This window comes from Homarus americanus, unplaced genomic scaffold (genome assembly GCF_018991925.1).
Source record: "Homarus americanus isolate GMGI-L3 unplaced genomic scaffold, GMGI_Hamer_2.0 scaffold4896, whole genome shotgun sequence".
In the NCBI taxonomy this organism is placed as follows: domain Eukaryota; kingdom Metazoa; phylum Arthropoda; class Malacostraca; order Decapoda; family Nephropidae; genus Homarus; species Homarus americanus.
Window position 1 is genome coordinate 13,663,637 of NW_024749657.1, and position 20,782 is coordinate 13,684,418.

The window sequence follows — 20,782 nt, forward strand, 5'->3', positions numbered from 1 at the left end:
AGCACTCGGATCAGCCATGGGGAAGTCATTAAACTCTGAATCAGCTTGACTCCAATCATCGGCCTTTTTTACCTCACCCTGGGCCTTCTCAAGTCTCTTTTCCTCGGCAACTCTTCTCCTCTTTTGTCTCTCTGTGGCAGCCTCCTGTCTCTTGGACTCCGGAATATCTTGGCTAGAAATCATGAGAGCCCCTATACTGCCAGTCTTCTCTCTCTGTGCTTTGACAAATGCCAGTTCGATCACAGGAATCTTCAGTTCACACTTGCAAATACAGGAGATGTGGGCCTCGGATTTACAGTCACGATCGCATCCAAACTCAGGACAGAGAACAATTGGGCACTTGCAAGTAATTATGTCAAATAACTGGTCCAGTTGCTTGGCAAAGCTGTCCTTAACTGCAAGTTTTCCTCTCCCAAGAGAGATATCTCTTGCCTTTTCCCAACTGGCTAGCAGTCTCTCACTAATCTTCTTCTGACTTGTTATGACTGGAGGCTTGAACTGAGCGTTAGCCAGAGTGTACTGTGCCAAGACAGCTGGTCATATCACTGGCAATGTCTTTGTTTGTGTAAGTTCTTTGGTTCTTTTCACTGATTTGCCTGATTAAAACACCGTATCTCAAAGCATCTCTCAATGTAGGCAACTCCGACTTCAGGAGCTCTCTCCCAGACCCAAGATAGTGACTGAGATGGCTGGATTTTTGGTTCCTCGTCCTGACACAAGCAGCCATCGCAAATATTATCAACTTATAAATGCATCAGAATCTGAAACAGAAAAAAATATTGTTAGTTGGGTTGTTAAAGAATGAAGTCAGAAAGCAATGTTCACTATTTAATTGTAATGCACTAATGCAGCTGTACGTTAGATTTTCGATAAATTTCACGCTCAAATTTACCTAGCAAAAGGTTGCAAAATATTGAAACTGAAATTATTTTCTGTTCATATACACTGAAATCTACCAAAAAAGTGATGGGCCATTAGTTTTAGCTGATCTTCCCTCCTATGACACACCCTAATATGATAACTTTCCACTACTAAATGTTTACCTACATCCTAGCATATCCGTATCACACTGGTTTGATTTGGGAAATAAAAATACTGCACATTATTGAGATGTGCACGAAACACTAATCTATATGGTATTGGAGTGTATTCACATTGTTGTAGGGCTGTAGATGCATTAGTTTGTACTATAGCTAATTCACATGTAGCTTCTGCAGCCCGTGTGATAGCAAAGCATACGCAGGACATACATGCAAGTGTAAGTATGTTGACTTTTCTTTACAGATCAAATGGCGAGAAAGCTTTTCTCCTTCTATTCTGTCTTTTATTCTGGATCTTATTTTGACACTTTCACAAATTTTGTTCCTGAATTCATTATTCTGGTTTTCATTGCCTTTATTTCTTCATAATTCACATCAAGATATTTAAATTCTTCATAAAGTTCTCTTAATCTACTTTGAAATAAATTAATTAGCCCATATTTTTCTTGCAACATTCTCTTACATAATTTTATATAAAAGTTCTTGCATTCTGGTTTAGCACATTGTTCCCACCACTAAAAATATTCTGGTATGTGTTTATTTTCTCCTTAACATGTTTCCAAAACACTCCAAAGTTTTTCTGTACCTCATCAGTTTAAAATACTACACTTCAGTTTCCCGAAACCTTTACCTACTTTTAATTTTTTTTAATGTTTACTTTTGACAGAACCATTGAATGGTCAGAAAAACTGACTGGAGCAATGAAAAATATTTTAACTACAATATGGGTACTTAACTGCATGTAATTTTTAAAGACATATTTTATTTTTTTTTTACTTTTAATCTTATTAAACATCTTATTTTATTTATAACATCATACAACATATCAACTTAAGATTTTCCTCATTGCCAGAGATCATGACTTTAGTCCTCGAGTGTACTCATACTGGTATATCGTACTCAATATTAAAGCCTGACATATTTCAATTGAATTTTCACATATAATAATCATTTCTAAAATTTTGATTCACACATTCTTTCTTTCATGCTATAAAGTCAAATTTTAGCAACCGTAATTTTACATGACCTATTAATAATTTGTTTGACGATTCTCGGACTAATTCCACAGTTACTAAAATGAACAAAATACTTCATTAGTTATGACCAAATCCTTCGCGAGTTTATCTTTTTATTAATGCTTACTTTTAAGAATATATATATTTTCTATGTGTTTATTTCCCATATCACATTAATGATGACCTATCTCCCAGGCTGCCTATCGTGCAGGGTGGTACCTTCAGCCTGATGGTGCCCACTATTGCCATCCTCAACACCAACTTTGAGAGTTGTGACCAATTGCCGCTGACCAACATGACTACTGAGGAACGGGAGGAGGTATGGCAGGTCCGCATGCGGGAGGTTCAAGGCGCCATAGCTGTGTCTGCTATCTTTCAGGTCGTCATCGGTTTCACAGGTAATGGAAGAGTTGACGGTTGCCATTTTATTATAAAAAGTAAAAAATAGGCTGAATTTCACTATGGTAACCATATTTTTCTAATCAAATCCATCAGAAACTATAAAAGATAAGGGTTAAAGTTGTTCAATAGTCACGTGACTGTAAAACGCCCAAGACATCACTAGCTTGTAGTCAAGTCGAAATTAGGAAAGGACTTGGGAGAGCCAGGCTTTGCTTGGGACAAACAGATATAGGCTGGGAATAGCCAAGAAACATGTTAGGGGTGCCCTAAGGAAAGGCTGAGGCCAAATACGTGACCCTTAACTCCCACCTTTTGTAGGTAAGGTTTCATTAGGTTATGTGAGGTTAGATTACGATACCTTGGGTCATTATGTTGCTTCTTATTAACTGTGATATTTCTTTCAATATCCTGCCAAGTTCGTTGTCAAAAGATTAAAAAATCTAAAGTTCCACCCCTGCATGATTGCTTTGACTTATTTATAAAATTCTATTAAAGTACCTGTTCCTCGGATATAATATTCTTAATTAAAACAAAAAAATAACTATCACTTAATATCCAATGTAAAAATTTAAATTTTCTTCCCACGTTTTCTTGAGCAAATTTAAAGTACTTGAACTTGTAATGACTGTTTCTCTTGCACAGAATATTAATATCTTTTGAATAATCTGTAGACATCGAGAATGTGGAAAAAAAAAGGTGTCTCGGTTGAGCAGCGAATGGTAGTGCTCTTTCCAGCGTTGGTGGATGCCTTCGTGTTTAATTTGGTAGTTACCGTCGGATGAGCGGAGGAGGGGTATGCAAGGAGGGATTGGCCCATAAATCGTTTTGTTATAAGAAAGAGCAAAGTACCTTCTCAGCCATCAGATACATATGCATCTGAGAAAGATAAACAGTCAGAGAGCCTTACAATTGAAAGTGTGGAGAGATCTCTTCCTCATTTGCCTCCCCTTCTGAATCCCCTGCCAAAAAGATAAGTCGTGGACAAGGCAGTATAATGCTGATTTTTTTAAGTACGGCTTTGCAAGGTGTGAACAGAGCAAACAAGAACCAAGGCCTCAGTGTGTGATTTGCAATGAAGTTATTCCAAATGAAATTTTTAAGCCGTCCAAATTGAAAAGACACCTAGAGACAAAACACGCTGAACTCATTGGCAAACCACTTGAGTACTTCCGGAGAAGAAAGGAGGAAATGAAGTTGTCAGTAAAAATTCTTAGTAAAGCAACCACTCTTAATGATAAAGTACAACTGGCATCATATTTAGTTGCTTCTCGCATTGCAAATGAAAAAGCTCAATATACATAAGCTGACAAACTTACTCTTCCATCCACTTTGGATATACTGTAGTGAGTACAGTTCTTGATAAGTTTGCAAATAAAATAAAATGCGTCCTTCTCAGTGATACAACAGTGTCTCGGCGGACAAGTGCTATTGCAGAGGATTTAGAATTCCAGCTAGTTTCATGTCTACAGTCTGGTGGAGAATTTGCTATCCAACTTGATGAAAGTACTGACATGTCTGACTGTGCAACATTGTTGGTTTATGATAGATATGCATGGAAAGATGACTTTTTGGAAGATTTACTGTTTTTTGAGCTGACCTACACACACTTTGGGGTTAGAGATATACAGAGTGTTAAATGATTGTGTATTTGGAAAATACAAACTGGATTGGGCTAGTTGCAAAGGAATTACAACTGATGGCGCAGCTAATATAACTAAAATAGTGGGGTTGTCAATAAAATATCAGAGGCAGCAGGTAATGACTGCCAATGGTATCCCTGATAATCTCGAGGATGTTCTGAAAGATGTGGTGAAAGTTGTTAATATGATCAAAGAAAGTTCACTGAACAGTCGGTTGTTTGAATTGCTGTGTTTAAAAATGGGAGCTGATTATTCACACCTGTATCATACAGAGGTTCGGTGGCTTTCCCGTGACAGAATTCTAACACGGGTTTATGAGCTAAGGATGGAGATTCGTCTTTTCCTCTTACTTTAAAAATCTGATTTGGCAGACTTATTTTGCAATGATGAGTGGATATTAAAACTCATACCTAGCAGACATTTTTTTTTTCAAAGCTAAATGAACTTAATCTGAAACTGCATGGGAAGGAAATGATGTATTCCAACAGAGTGAGGAAATAAAGGCATTTAAGAAATCAATAGTGCTATGGCAAGCCAGACTTGGAGTTGATCGCCCTATGTACTACATGTTCCCAACACTATTGAAATATATTGAGGAAAACTGCATCACTGAAGAGAGTTTGAAGAAAATGAAAGGTGATATACAGCTACACCTCCTTGCCTTGTGTGCCATCTTCAATGGGTAAAGATCCATATGCTTTTGAGAGGCTAGAATCTATTGCAGGGATAAACCAAACACCTGTTTAAAAGAAAAAAGAGCTTCTCACTCTCACATGTGATAATACATTAAGAATCAAGCACAAGTCATCATCTGTGTTATCATTCTGGATCAGTGTTACCAAAGAATATCCACTCTTAAGTAAGGAAAGTGTCTTACTGTTGCTTCCTTTTACAACAACTTACATGTGTGAGCAAGTTTTTTCACCCTAACAAAGCTAAAAACCAAAGAGAAACCGACTCAAGACTGCAGCTGATATGCATGTGGCGTTATTTTCCTGCAAGCCAGATTGGATCAAGATCACAAGCAACAGGCAGGCCCACCAGTCACACTGAACAGGTAAATAAACTGCCTTACTCCACCTTACTTGTTGCATTTTGCTTAGCAGTTTTACATGGTTTACAATTATTTTATGTCAAAATCTACAAAAGCACTGATTTAAAATTATATATATATATATATATATATATATATATATATATATATATATATATATATATATATATATATATATATATATATATATATATATATATATGTGTGTATTTATGTAGGTAGGTAGGTAAATATATGTGCATATTATGTATAATTGGGAAAAGTAATTCCTCTTCATGCAGTCATTTCAATTACTGGCATTCAAGTAAAACTACGGTATTAACATCACTATGATACAATAAAGAAATAGAATTTACATATAACATAATTTATCTAGGCAATTGATGTAATGCAAATTATAATTTGCGACTTATGAGCGACTTATAAGTCGCTCATTAACTCTTATCTAGATTGGGAGGTCTATATATTACTCCTATGATTAATTTTTCCCTACCGTCCATTAATTCTATCCAAATTGTTTCGGTATTCCGCTCAGTTTTTATTTCCTTATTTATTTGCACTTCAGATTATCCCTGACATAGAATGGCTACTCCGCCTCCTTTCCTGGACAGCCTATCGGTATGGAACAATTTGTAATCCGCAATTTGGTATTCGACAGGTAACTCACGTGAGTCTAGGTTGATCCATGTTTCAGTGAATACTATTATATCGATTTTTTCGGTACATACCAAGGCCCTAATATCATCCATTTTGTTTCTCATACTTATATTGTTCGCGTAGTAGACATTTAAGTTAGTCGTGTTCAGAGTCCTCCCTTTACCGCGTTTAGGTTTAAACTCCCTGTCTAATGTAGTTTTGTCATCATTCCTAACACTATTTCCCTGTAATCTTTCACTTTGTTTACCCGCTCCCACTGCAGTCTCCTCCACCCCCGTGCCCATATGTTCCCCTAGCAGTTTAAAGACTTCGATATCTTTTGAACTGCCCCCTCTAGAGACCCAGCCAGGGTTGCCACTCCATCCCTAGCATAAAGGTCCCTTCTGCCGTAGAAGTTGTCCCAGTTGTCAATGAATGGGACTGATATTGACTTGCAATATCCGTCAAGACGGCCGTTGACACCAACTGCCCTTGACAACCATTCATTGCTAACTCTCCTTCTAGGCAGGACACCACATATAGACACAGATTCACCAGTAAATTGATAAATATATCTACTTAGGGGGATCACAGATAGATATTGTACTGGTCACGACACCCACTAGTCACTCACGAATCAGATTTCCTAGAAATCAGACTGGGTACTGAAGGTTCCAAGTGTTCCCTGAAGAAGGCAGTGATGGATAGGGAAACACCGGGTAACACTGAAGTCCATTTATTAACGGATAGTAGAAATACAAGTAGTGACTAGCGTGTGCCATGCACGGCCCACAGAGTCAGACAGACTGCCTTGCCATATGGCAGCCTCGGGCAATGTTGCCACATAACACGTGCAGTGGTGCCACGTAATTACATATATAAATGCTACCACACACACGTCCCACCTCTCTGCGGCCACATGGGCATACACTGAAAAGTGAACCAGACAAGTTCAAGCAAAATTCTCAACTTTTTCTAAAGAATGCATTGCTACTCATAAAGGACTGTAAAAGTGGAGAGTTGCGGCTGGAATTCTTCAGAAATAAAACCCCGCTACGTTACTACTTTTCCTCTACAGCAGCAGTGCTAAAGCTACTGTACTGCGCTGCACTAAAAATTCCAGCTGGCAACTTACCAATAGTAGCTTTATAGTGTATTTGTATGCACGGATGGTGGACTTTTTTAGCAATTCATTATTAAATGTGTTTGTCAGGGTTAAGTCGTGAATTTCTTCTCATAATTTATACAATTCTTAAATTACTTGTATAAATAAAGGTGATGGATTATTAAGTACTATTCTGATGAAGGTCGTTGGTGGACATCAGAAATTTGTTCGTCAGATTACAGTATATCGCCCGGATCAAGACATTCTGGAGTCCTAAGTCCATTATTAATTTATTCCTTTTGGTCCTTCCTCGGGCTATAGTTTATACGCTTCTTAATTCACTTCCCTTTGTGTTTGCGCATTAAAGGTTCTGGCCTATTCAATTTTACTCTCTTTTAAAAATTAGAAAAATAAATTTAGTAGTCTTTAGTCATATTTCCAGCGAAGAAAATCTATTTATCTCTGCTACAGATCGACCAGGAATTAAAATAGGATCCATTCGACCATTTTGTAACGGTAATTCTCCTCTGCAGTTAGCCATTCTGGACCACAAAACCAAAATTGATCCCTCTTAAATTTTGAGACTGTCGAGTCTCGACGTAATAAAAGTGAAATTTAGACAATTTTGTTTACACTGTTTCAGGCTTAGGATATTGTAATGTCGTTTTTGTAATTCAATGTAAACATGACTCACTATCAGTCCAGATGAAGACCTTTTCATAAAGATCAATGGTTGTCATGGGTTAATTAGCCAACTGGGTCCCCATCTCTCTTGTGATACCCCGAGGCACCGACTATATACAGAGGTAGTGAAGAAATAGATTAAGCGAGGAAGTAGTGACTAGTAACGATGTTAGTAAGCAAATAGACAAGCTCAAGCCTAATAAGTCGCCAGGTCCCGATGAGATATTTGCCAGAGTATTAAAGGAATGTAAGGAAAAGCTTAGTATGCCCTTAGCAAAGTTGTTTAACATGTTCTTAAAAACGGGTGTAGTACCAGAATCCACAATGGAAACGTGGATAAGATTTATCTTGATAAAATCACACAGGGAAAAGGGAAACAATGGAGCACCTTAGTTTTCGTCTTTATTCCATTGTTTCCCTTTTCCCTGTGTGATTTTATCAAGATTTATCTTATCCACATTTCCATTGTGGATCTACATGAAATGCTTGTTGCTGAGTAAACATTACAACATATTTCTGTTTTTAACTTGGTGGTGCACTCATTAACTATTATTATTTATCTTTATTGTCATTATTTCCTAGAGTGTACAAGCAAAAACTAATTGTTAGAGGTATGGTCAAAGAGTACATAGGTTGGTAACCATGTGATAACTGGCTGTGAGGAAGGCCACAGTTTTTTATTCTAGATACTTTAATAGTTGTAGTTTAGACAAATATTACCAAGGACTATAAAGAGTAATTATAGACCACTGTAACGGCATAAACTTTAGCTCCGCCCCGTTCAATGACCTCAAGCTAGTGACTCACATCATCTGGTGACTCGGGGCAGTCACAGATGGTGACGGCCTTGCCTTGGTTGACGTTTAATTGTTTAATTTTTTGTGAGTACTCGTAAGGCTGTCTTTTCTGTGGCCAAGTATAACAAAACAAATGGCTTATGATCTCATAGTCCTATAAAAAATAAGTGATATAGCAAAACAAAATTAAAGCAAAATATCATAAGGAGACATAGACGAAGCAACATTTTTTTTTACCTTAATATCAATGAAAATATTTTCCTTTTGCCAGACATGGCAATATGAATGTCTGAGGGTACTCTGGACAATTAGATATGGCTTTACAATGTATATTTAAGAAAATAGAGCAAGTTTCTCTAGGCGTTAAGCATTACGACCGTCGCCAGTGAATTAAGTGATGTAACTCTGTTTTTGTTTTTTAAATTTTCGGGCAATATTGTGTTTTAGTCGGACGTGGCAAGAACAATGTCTCGCGGTCTTCTTGGTGACAGATATTGACTGACATTGCAGAATTAGGAAACTACAAGAAATCTTCCCTCACGTCTTGAAACAAGCGCGGTGTTGACTCCTCAAACCCATGAACCAATATACTGAATTTTTATTTTTTCAAGATTATTAAATATGTTCAGAGTTGTTTTTAGCCACATATAACAATATGAATGTCTCGCATTTCTGTAGATATCGACAGACATTCCAGAATTAAGGAGATACAAAAGATATGAACTCTCTTCTAAAAAATTATCGGCTAGCCTAATGTGGTGTTTATTTTATCAGAGTGTTTATGTGGTTTATCACGGTATCCCCAATTGCGACCATGTGTACGCTTATCACTAATTCATCTGGGTTATCGCGGCTGTATGACGAGACACACGGGCCAGTGGTGGGTCAGCGAAAGCAACAGTGGTAGCAGTGTCTGCCAAGAGATGGCAATACGGCTCGTAGCAACACCACAACAGGAAGAACAACAAGAACCAACACCAGGTCCATTAGGGGTCACTCATGCCCATGCATCAACCCCTACAGTAAGTGACCACTGTCACTTACCACCATCTCCAACTCCTAGTGAAGCTGACACCCACGCTTACGACGATGACGACGACGACGCCACCACCATCATGTAAATAAACCAAGCACCACTCTGGACTACCCAGACCCAGTAAGCAGGAGCCTTAAAGACATGCCCGTAAGTGTGGTAATCACTGATATGTTTTATTGTTTATTAAGTTATTGTTAGTGTACTTACACATTTTTGGGGTATATTTTGGTCAGTTAGGCCCGGGCAGTGTTCTTCAAACTTTTTTCATCGCGACCCAGTACGATTTTATGCAGTACCTTCACGACCCTATTGCCAGTCGTAAGAGCACCCCCCCCCCCCTTTCCTTATGGATAGAAACACATTTATAGATCATTCTACCGGTACATGCTTGCATACCTGTACATACATGCATGTATATTTATAATATATGTACAGTAGCCAAAACAATTATCTATGCTTACTTTGTGGGAAACAACATGAGACCATAGACGATAAATTTTGGTATATGAGGGCTGTCACTAGTCGCACGTAAAATTTCAGAGAATATCGACCCCCACCTGCACAGATAGTTGTTTTGGCTACTGTACATTCGGGGAAAGTACTTACCTGATAAAGCTATCAATGATTTACATTTAATGTTGATAATTGTCTAGGATGAAATGCGCAGGGCTTCCATACACAACAAAGTCAGTATAGTAGGCGATTTTAACCTTGGCCAAATAAATTGGACTCACCTTACTGGAAACTCAGTATCAGAGGATTTCCTCGAAATGATCCAGCACTGTTTCCTAAGTCAACATATAACCGAACCCACCCGGGGTAATAATATACTCGATTTAGTTCTGTCGAACAGAGAAAACCTCATTAGCAATGTCGAGGTAGGGAATGAACTTGCAAACAGCGATCACAAGAAATTAGATTTCAGTTAGATTTTCAGGTCAGACGTAAAGGGGATTCCATTAAAGTCCCAGATATCAGAAGGGCAGACTGTGATAGTTTAAAGAGGCAGCTGAGGGAGGGGTGTGTCGCGCTTGGGTGCGAGCCTGACAGATGACACAGACCTGATAACGAGATCTGAGATTGCTGAGTTCCACGACAATTTAAATAATGAGTTACTTAATGCACAAAGACAGAACAGAACATACGATGCAAAAAACTCAGATCAGACAACAATGACCCTAAATGGATAAATAATGATTTAAAGAACATTATTGGCCAAAGGAAGGCTATAGGTAGAAGGATAAATCGTGGCGAAATTTACCTCCGGGAGTATTATAAGGTACTGGCCGGTAGGGTTAAGACCGAGATAAGAAAAGCGAAGAGGAATTATGAACTGAAGATGGCAGATGAGGTGATAACAAACCCCAAAGGATTCTACCAAATGTATCAAACTAAAACACGAGATAAGATTCGACCAATACGTTTAGATACCGGCGAGCTAACTGATAACGACGGAGAAATGAGCAATAGTCTGAATAAATATTTTTCAACAGTTTTCACAACCGAAAATTTAAACATGATACCCGAGGCACCGACTCTATTCAGAGATAGTGAAGAAACCAAATTAAGCGAGATAGTAGTGACTAATAACGATGTTAATAAGCAAATAGACAAACTGAAGCCTAATAAGTCACCTGGTCCCGATGAGATATTTGCCAGAGTATTAAAGGAATGCAAGGAAGAGCTTACTATGTCCTTAGCTAAGTTGTTTAACATGTCCTTAAAAACAAGTGTAGTACCAGAATCCTGGAGGATAGCGAATGTAATACCGATTTTCAAGAAGGGTGATAGATCACTATCCTCTAACTACCGCCCAATCAGCCTAACATCAATAGTAGGGAAACTACTAGAATCAATCATTTCAAACTCTATTCGAAACCACCTGGAGAAGCACAAGTTGATCAATGATTCCCAACATGGCTTCACAAGCGGGCGTTCATGTCCAGCTAATCTATTAGCATTCTTTTCATCAGTTTTCGAATCGGTGGACGAGTGGCACAATTATGATGTGGTATATCTCGACTTTAGCAAAGCCTTCGACAGAGTCCCCCACGAAAGACTAATTAGAAAGGTAGAAGCGCATGGCATCAAAGGTAATATCCTTAAATGGATTAGGGCGTCGTTATGGGACAGGAAACAGCGAGTGAGCATAAACGGCACTAAATCGCATTGGAGCAACGTCACGAGTGGAGTTCCCCAAGGCTCAGTACCTGGACCATTATTATTTATTATATACATAAACGACATAGACAGCATTATAAGTAAATTTGCTGATGACACTAAAATAGGACGCGTAATTAAATCTGGCGAGGACTCTGCAAAACTACAGGAAGATCTAAAAAAAAATTTCGAATGGTCGGGAAAATGGCAGATGAAATTCAATGTGGACAAATGTAAAGTACTTAGTATAGGAGATGTAAACAGGGAAACCAGTTACCAGATGAACAACGATGCCATTGTGGAATCCGACTGTGAGAGAGATTTAGGAGTAATGATAAGTAGGAATCTTGAGCCAAGTAAACAAAGTGTTTTTGCTCGTAACAAGGCTAATAAAGTTCTTGGGTTCATACAAAGGAGTGTTAGTTACAAGACAAGCGAGGTCATCCTAAAACTGTATCTTGCGCTTGTGAGACCACACCTGGATTACGCAGTTCAGTTCAGTTCTTGTCACCGTATTACAGAATGGATATAGAATCCTTGGAAAGAATCCAGAAGAGAATGACAAGACTAATCCCGGGCATTAGGAACCTTGAATACAGAGACAGGTTAAAGCATCTTAATTTGCACTCCCTGGAGAGACTTAGAGTGAGGGGCGACTTGATAGAGGTGTATAAATGGAAGTCAGGGTTAAACAAATGGGACATTACAAAGGTACTCGAACTATCCAACCAGGAGCGAACTCGTAACAATGGTTTTAAATTAGACACATTTAGATTTCAGCGTGAAATAGGTAAACACTGGTTTGGAAACATAGTGGATGAATGGAACAAGTTACACAATATCATCATTAACTCGAATACGCTGGATAGCTTCAAACATAGGTTGGATGCTTATATGAGCAATAGGGGTTGGATATAAACGGGACTGCCCAGTATGGGTCAATAGGCCCCTGCAGTTTCCTTCATTCTTATGTACCAAGTGTAGGCCCACCAAGCTCCCCTCAGTGCTACGGCTTGTAATCTGAGCCCTGTCCAACCCCACCGTCCACCCTCCCCCACCTTCCCACAAGGCCACCCAGCTGACCACACAACTGCCAGCTACTCAGCCCTCTCTAGCTCCAATATGTCTAAGTTGGCTGCTAGTATCAAACATTCAAATTTCACGAAACAACAGCTGACTGGTGAAATAATGGAAGTCCAACGGTCTCTCATACCGGACATCATACAACAAATAAATAAGGAGACCATCAGGAAGCTAGAAGAAGCTGACTGGTGTCTCAGTGACCAACTAAGTGAGATTAAAAGAAGCTTGGAATTCTCGCAAGGGGAAATAAGTGACTTACAAGCAAATTTGAACGCTGAAGCTAAAGAGAACTGAACTCTAAAGACCCAAGTTCAACAGCCGAGTGAGTATAATTCCATGCCCAAAACGGAACTAACGACAACAGCAGACCGGGTGGATAATGTGGATGACATAGGGCGGCGAAACAACCTTAGGATTGCTGGAGTCCCTGAAGATATCCACGAGAACTGGGATTAACCCAACGCAAAATATTACGCCTGCTGAATGAACAATTTAAACTTCCTGAAGTAAAGTTTGACCGTGTTCAACGCGTCAGGAAACCCACTCTGCCGCGACATCATAACAAAATTCTCATATCGATCCTGATGCCTTTCTACAAAACTCACTGGGTTACACCAACCCCATCTGTAACTATTACTTTCCTGACTCTCCCGAGTTTAGTGCTAGTCTTCTACTACCCCATTTTTTCTCTTTGATTAGCCATAACATCAGCAGTATTCCCCTTCATATAGATACCTTTTTAAATCAGTGTTTATCTTCTATTGCCCACAAATTTGATGTACTTGGGTTCTGTGAGACCAAACTCACTAACGATATTGAACATTTGTAGAACATTCCTAATTATAATAGATACTGCATCAACACGTCACGACACAGTGGTGGTGTCACCTTGTATGTTGATATCAAGTATAACACTTCTGTAAGAGATGATTTATGGTTCAGGAGGAGTACACGAGTTTTTTCATTGAATTACGTAACGACACATGAAATATCCTAGTAGGAGTAATCTACAGAAGACCCCACACTAATGTAAGGAATTTTCTTGGTAAATTTTCGGAGCTTATCACTATCATAAGTTCAGTGAGGAAACGTTGTTACATTACAGGAGATTTCAACTTTGATCTATTAAAATCAGAAACCGACACCTTAGTATTAGACCTTCTTGCTACCTGTCATTTTCTAAACTCTTCTTCAACACTATAACCAAACCCACTAGAGTAACTGCCACCTATGCCACTGTGATATATCATATCTGAACTAACAACACTCCTAACAATCTTGCAAGTGGAATTATTTATAACAATATCTCAGATCACTTCCCAGTTTTTGCCATGTATAAAACAACCACAAGACCTGAAAGGTCTAGCAGAGTATCAATAGAATACAGAGACTACTGCACCGACAACATGATCCTTTTTTAAAACAACCTAATGAATGCTAACTGGAATCTTGTCTATGCCTCCGACAACCTTAACGTGAACAGCTACAACTTCTCTTGCATCTTCAATGCTAGCTTTGATAAATGTTTCCCGCTCAAGACTAAGTCAGTGAAAACTGTATCCATTTCCAAACTCTTTATCACAAGCGAAATTAAGATAGTGATATAAGAAAAACTCAAACTAGAAAGGAAATTTGCAAAAAGACCCATAACTTTCGGTGATGCTTACTGAAGTATCAGAAATAGAGTAACTCGAGCAGATAGAAATGCCAGACGTAGCTATTATACGAATAAGCTCTTAAATTCTATTCAGAACAGGAACACTCAGCCTTCGGCCCCCCACTCAGTTTTTATGATAAATGATTCAGTTGTAACGGGACTCTCCCCCATTGCCAATCACTTCAATGAATATTTTATTAATGTTGGCAAAAAATCTTGCAGAGAGCATTCCTGATTACCAGGAGGAATTTAGAGCCTACCTGCAAAACAGACAGCAAAATGAGCTGTTCTTATCCCCTGTCACAGCAGATGATTTACTGGCCATCATAAAAATGTCCAAAGATGTAGCAGCAGGCGAAGACAATATACCAATGAGCATCATTAAGAAAGTAGCCCGCTTCTTACTACTTGTTCTCCTACACATTTGTAACTCCTCCTTCACTAGTGGTGTCTTTACGGATAAACTGAAAATTGCTAAAGTTCTCCTAGCATATAAAAAATCTTGGGACAATGGTCTCTTCAAGAATTACCGCCCCATATCAGTCCTCCCAGCCTTGAGTAAGATACTGGAGAAGCTAGCATGTAGTAGACTAAATTCCTTCTGCAATGTCAATAACATCTTTACAGACTCCCAGTTTGGATTTAGAACTAGAAGGTCGACTGAAAGTGCTCTGCTATCCTTTACTAATGACATCTTAAATTCCTTTAATGACGGTCAGTTCACAGTCGGTATAATCTTGGACCTCTCTAAAGCCTTCGATACTGTCGACCATACCATCCTCCTTTCAAAGCTTGAACATTACGGCATTAGGGGCCTGTCCCACAATTGGCTTACCACATATCTGTCCAACAGGATGCATGCAGTATGTCTGCTATAATAATCACCAATCTGACTCCTCGCCAGTCTTGTATGACATCCCCCCAAGGTTCCATTCTCGGTCCAGTACTGTTTTTGTTGTGCATAAACGACATAGTCCATGCCAGCACACTCATAAAATACAACTTATTTGCAGACGATAGTAATCTCTATGCCAGCAACTCAAACGTCCATTCCTTGATGAGAACCATGAACACTGAATTGACTAAATTCAGGACCTGGGTAATACGTAATAAACTGACCTTAAACCTTGAGAAAACCCACTACACGATCTTTCACAGAAAGAAAAACTTACCCCCAGACTTGGACCCCCTGTACCTTGGTAATACAATCCTCAAACGCGAACAAAATACTAAATTCCTCGGGGTTATTGTTGATGAGAAACTTAACTGGAGAAACCACATACAAGCCATTCACAGTAAAGTAAATAAACAGTGCGGTATCATGTATCACACTCGACAGTCACTCACTCTCACAGCAATGAAAGAAATCTATCATGATCTTGTTTACCAACACCTGATACACTGTCGCACACTATGGGAGGCCTCTGGCTCTTCAAAAACACAATCTGTGGTTACTGCACAAAAGAGAATTGTACGGACAATGCCAACTTGAAAAAAAAAAACAGATCACACAAACAAAAAATTATCGAAATTGAAAAAGTTAAAATTCGAAGATATTAACACCTACTGCTGTGCCCTCTTTGTTTACAAATTTATCAATCACTTGCTTGACAATAATAATTTCCAGTTCCGGAATAATCAGAGATACAACTTAAGGCATCCAGAGCTACTAAGACTATCTCCCATGCACTCCTCGCAGTCCTAGACCTCCTTAAAATATCACGGTGTGAAGGTGTAGATCATCTTACCCCCACCCATCCGAGCAAAGACTATGCTCCCTTCCTTTAAATCATCTCTTATAAAAATATGTATTGTCTTAGTATTAATATTTGTTGTAATTATGTAATACCTACTATATATACAATACCTGCTTTTATTGTACCATCAAAACCGTTTCATCAGTGAAATTTTGCTCAAAGCTGCACTCTTCAGGCATTGTTCCTTATACATATCTAAGACTCCATGCCAAATTTGAAGCTGATATGTTGAGGTTTAGTCTGCCGCATTTTCTACTGAAATTTTTAAATTTACCTACAGTCCTAGCCAAACAGCCGCTGTGGCGGTGCAATGTTCTGTTCAGTGTTTATCAACTTTTTTTCATATCTCTTATTTCATTTAAGTTGTCTTGTTGCAGATGAGTATGGTGCTATGTCTATATTGATTATTATCAGCCTTTTCTCATTTCATTTCTCAATGTTGTGTTACTGTACTGTAGCTGTTATTGTCCCGTTGCCTCCTGTCAGGATGTGAGGTGCATAGTTAAGGAGTGTGACAGATATCACCTGGCATGTAATTGTGTTATAAAAGTTCCCAAACGTGAGGTGCAGTTTCTCCTTGACCAGCGAGGTGATAGGAAGATGAAGATTGCAGGGGTTGACATGAAAGTGACGAAGATGTGGGACAGAGTGACGGCAAGAGAGAAGCATGATGCGGACAGAGTTAGGAGACAGCTTGAGCAAAAACATAGATATCTGGTAGCTGGAGATATTCCTTATGTTGAGGATAATTCAGATGATTCAAGAGATATTCCTCTCGTTAATACTGATGCTGATTTTGTCCCTGATCCAAGGGCTCTGACAGGCACCAGTTCACAGAACCGGACAAGACTCCCTCCACTGGCTGCCGCTTGTGACCGATACTTGATTAGTGATTATGCTGGAGCTGCCATTGCTACTGCCACCTTAACTGACTATGGCATTATCACAAAGGATGACAAGAGTCAGGTTATTGGACCACATAAGCTGCGGGATGCGAGACAAAAATACCGATTTAAGAGGCAAGAAATTGAGATGGCTAGTTTAGATAATTTGACGTCACTCTATTTTGATGGTAAGAAGACCGCCACTCGTGTGATGATAAAGAATGAGAAGACCGAGAAATGGAGTTCGAGGATGATGGTGAAAGATCATTATGTCATCATGGTTGAGCCTGGCAATGAATATCTCACACATGTGACTCCCAAGACTGGACACGGAAAGCAGATTGCCAAAACTATTCACGAGTTTCTGGTGGAGAAAAATCTAACCCAGCAGCCCATTGTGTGTGTTGGTTGTGATGGAACCAATGTAAATGTAGGATCAGAAAATGGAGTCATTCATCATCTTGAAATGTTACTTGGTCACCCGCTCCATTATTTCATATGTCAGCTTCACGGAAATGAGCTGCCTTTCCGCGCAGTTTTTTATCACTATGATGGTAAACCAAGTGGTCCTGAGCATTGGCGTGGTCCCATTGGAAAGCAGATCAAGGAGTCCTTGTCTGAGCTTCCAGTTGTCGCCTTCCAGCCAGTCAGTTTCCCTGATTTCCCTGTGTTTAATGATGAAATGGAGAAAGATCTGTCCTGGGATCAGAAATACCTGTAGAGGATTTGTAAAGGAGTTATCACAGGTGTTGTTGAAGATGACTTGGCTGCTATTGAGCCAGGTCCTCAGGCTGTATGTAGCAACATCAAGACCCAGCCATGAGTTGAAAAGAATTGTCATTACAATAATAAAGTTCAGTGCTCCAATGTGGTTTTACATCAAGAAACACCCTTACGTAACACACGGCTCAAGGAACGTATTCCAGTCCCTGCTATATATGAAACACCTGAATAGTGAGGAGGAGACGATAGTGAAGAAGGCTGTCCAGAGAAATGCATACTTCGCCCACACAGATCAACTTCTTCTAGGTATGTGTGCAGATGAGGACATGACTGTTAGAGAAAAAGCTGTCTCAATGATAAGAAAAATTAGAGAGGAGAATCAGCAAAAGGAAGAATGCACTGGCAGATCTGAAGAGGAGGAGGAAGATTCTGATGCTGCTGTTGACGAGAATTTGTTAAACTATACTGATGAGGAGGGTAAAGCTGGAGATGGGAATGAGGATGTGCCTCCTGTAGTCAACATGAGAAAGGTGGTGACTCCGAAACTAAAGTGGCAAGTAAAAAACTATCATTCCATGATTAACTGGAGGGATGAACTCAAGACTGAGCCTCCTTACATTGCTTCTCTGTCAAATCTACAGGTTAATGACATTCTTGAGACACCATTAGTGGTGCCCAAGTGGCCAAACAGCACTCAGGCGGTCGAGAGAGGCATAAAAGTGATGACTGAAGCTTGCACTGAAGTGACGGGATACGAATCGAGAGATGGATATATTAGGCAAAGATTATTGTCTAGGAAAATGATGCCAAGGTTCCGCACAAAAAAGAATTTCAATATGAACTTGTAATGATTTTCTATACGGTGTACCTGTTAAATTACATGTGAATTAAATCGATGTCACCCATGTAAAATTTATCATTATCCTGGAAAACATTAAATGACACCTAATTTTTGGTATACACTAAAAGTTGACAAAAAGTCGTTCGCGATGCGGCAGGGTAAGTATGCATGAAATGGCATGAAATTTTGCACAGGTGTTTGTTACAGCCATTATACTTATGTTTTTCAATTTCACTGTAATTTATGTATATACTTACAAAGAAATAAAAATAAAAAGAAATAATAATAATAAATAAATAAAATAAATAAATACTGAAGTGATAACCGTGGTAACATTACGAAATGTTCTTATTACCACCATGCTATTGTACTATTCCAAATGTTACTAAATGTTACATAATATTTCCTCGAGATAAATGTATAGTATATATCAAGTGCCTAAAAGAGAGCTCAGGTTCTCAGCCATGTTAATATTGTTATTATTATCCACTCTGTGTCTGTCTTTTTCTGGCTAAATAAACCGTTTCAATTCAATTCAATTCAATTGTATAAATGTGATTTGTTACCGATTCCTCTGTCGACCGCCGAGTGTGCTACTCCTTAGTTTTTCTTCACTAGATCTTGCTTTTTAATTTGCTTCATTCGACCTTGGGATCCGGGAAAGTTTTTACGAAAACCCCAGGAATCTTGATTTTTTTAATCATTATTATCATAGGAGGCTATTATGCTGATAGGCGTTTCATTTCTAAAATACTATTATAAATTATTCATGACTAAAATACTATTATATATTATTTGTTCTTGAACACTTCACACAGGCAATATTGCCAGATAATACGTACTAGGAGGTAGGACTGGTAAAATACACGTTCCATTCACGAAGTAGACAAGTCACTCATAATTATTACTACTTGTCAGCTCAGTAGCCGGCTGGGCGGTTGGTATGGTTTCTCTTACGACTTTCTTAGAATCTGTGTCCAGTGTTAGTACAGGCAGGACACCAGGGTACCCGGAGAAAAACCTACCATGTTTAATAGGGTCACACTAAATAACATCCTTCTCACTTCTGATCTGAGAGGCAAGCGTACTAATGCTTTACTCCCATTTTTTTATAATGGTTTGCATTGCATCGCTATAAGACTCTGATTGAAGAAAATCTTCGAAAATGCAAATGAAAGTGTCTATCCGAACAGTTTTCCATGTGTTGCAAGTTAGCTAGCTAAACTTAATGTCAGGTCCACCCAAAGAGGCCAACTCGTAACAAAAGGAAGGTAATTTAAGAAAAATTCCAGGGGAAAGGGGTGGACATTATTATACAAAGAAGGAATTTTTCATATTTAATAACAATAATAACTAATTATAAAGACAATAAATTCCAACCGCTAACCCTACAGTACACCAGTGTCCTTAAGCCATCTACTTCTCTCTGCGGTGAATGTTATGGTACAACGGATGATTAAGGCGGTCACTTCAAGCGCAGGAATCCGGTGATAGGTAGAGGTCCTTAGGAAGATCCATTGTTCCAGGATAGAGGTTGAGAGTGAACTGAGGTTTTAGTGCGAGATACAGGTCACTCGTCACCTTGGTGGTTCACGGGAGAGGCTAGATAGAGTGTTATGGTAGAGGCTAGGGAGACGTAGCAGTGTTGTTATTGAGGCTTTTGACTCTTGCTCAGACGTCGTAATGCGGCAAGGTGGTGGTGGTTAATTTGCCGACCCCCAGATGGCGTTGACCCAGACGGAGGGATGTGATACATGTCAGCTATATAATCCACATATAATTTAGTTAAACACCTGTATTTTTTTTATCAGAAATTTTAATGAAAGTATTAGTATGTCTGAGTAAGACGGACTTGAGGCTTTGGTAGTTACCATTTTTAGATTTGCCCCCGAGGGAGCTAGTTTATTAGGCACCCCCTTACATCCTGTGCAAGGTGAAGCGCAGAAGCGTTTACAGCGCCCATCTGGGAAGTATGCAAAGTTCATACTTGCCTTTATGACTCGTGCATTATGGGCGTAAAAGCCTGAAGGGTCATAGGTTTTGTCAAGTTACATAAAGTGAGAGAATGAAGAGTGTGTGGGGGGAAAGTTCCCCGGTATATTTCATCTGTTTATGGCAAAGCGTGGCAGGTCCCTAATAATGTCAAGTGCCAGGCTTGTCACTAGGAGGAGGGATATCTGGTCAGGGAAGGAAGAGGTGTTGGTAACAGCTGGGGACCTGTAGGAGGAGCTTATAGGGCAAGTGAGGATGTAGTGAGAGAGGGTGTG

At 39.1% G+C, this 20,782-nt stretch overlaps 1 protein-coding gene across 1 annotated transcript in view; it reads left to right on the top strand.

Moving 5' to 3' along the window:
- Window positions 1-20,782, top strand: part of LOC121853624 (solute carrier family 23 member 2-like) — a 161,476-nt gene that overhangs the window by 4,805 nt on the left and 135,889 nt on the right. Inside the window, exon 2 of the mRNA XM_042347882.1 lies at window positions 2,252-2,454. Within this exon, the coding sequence (XP_042203816.1) occupies window positions 2,252-2,454 (203 nt within the window). The remainder of the gene's footprint in view (window positions 1-2,251; window positions 2,455-20,782) is intronic.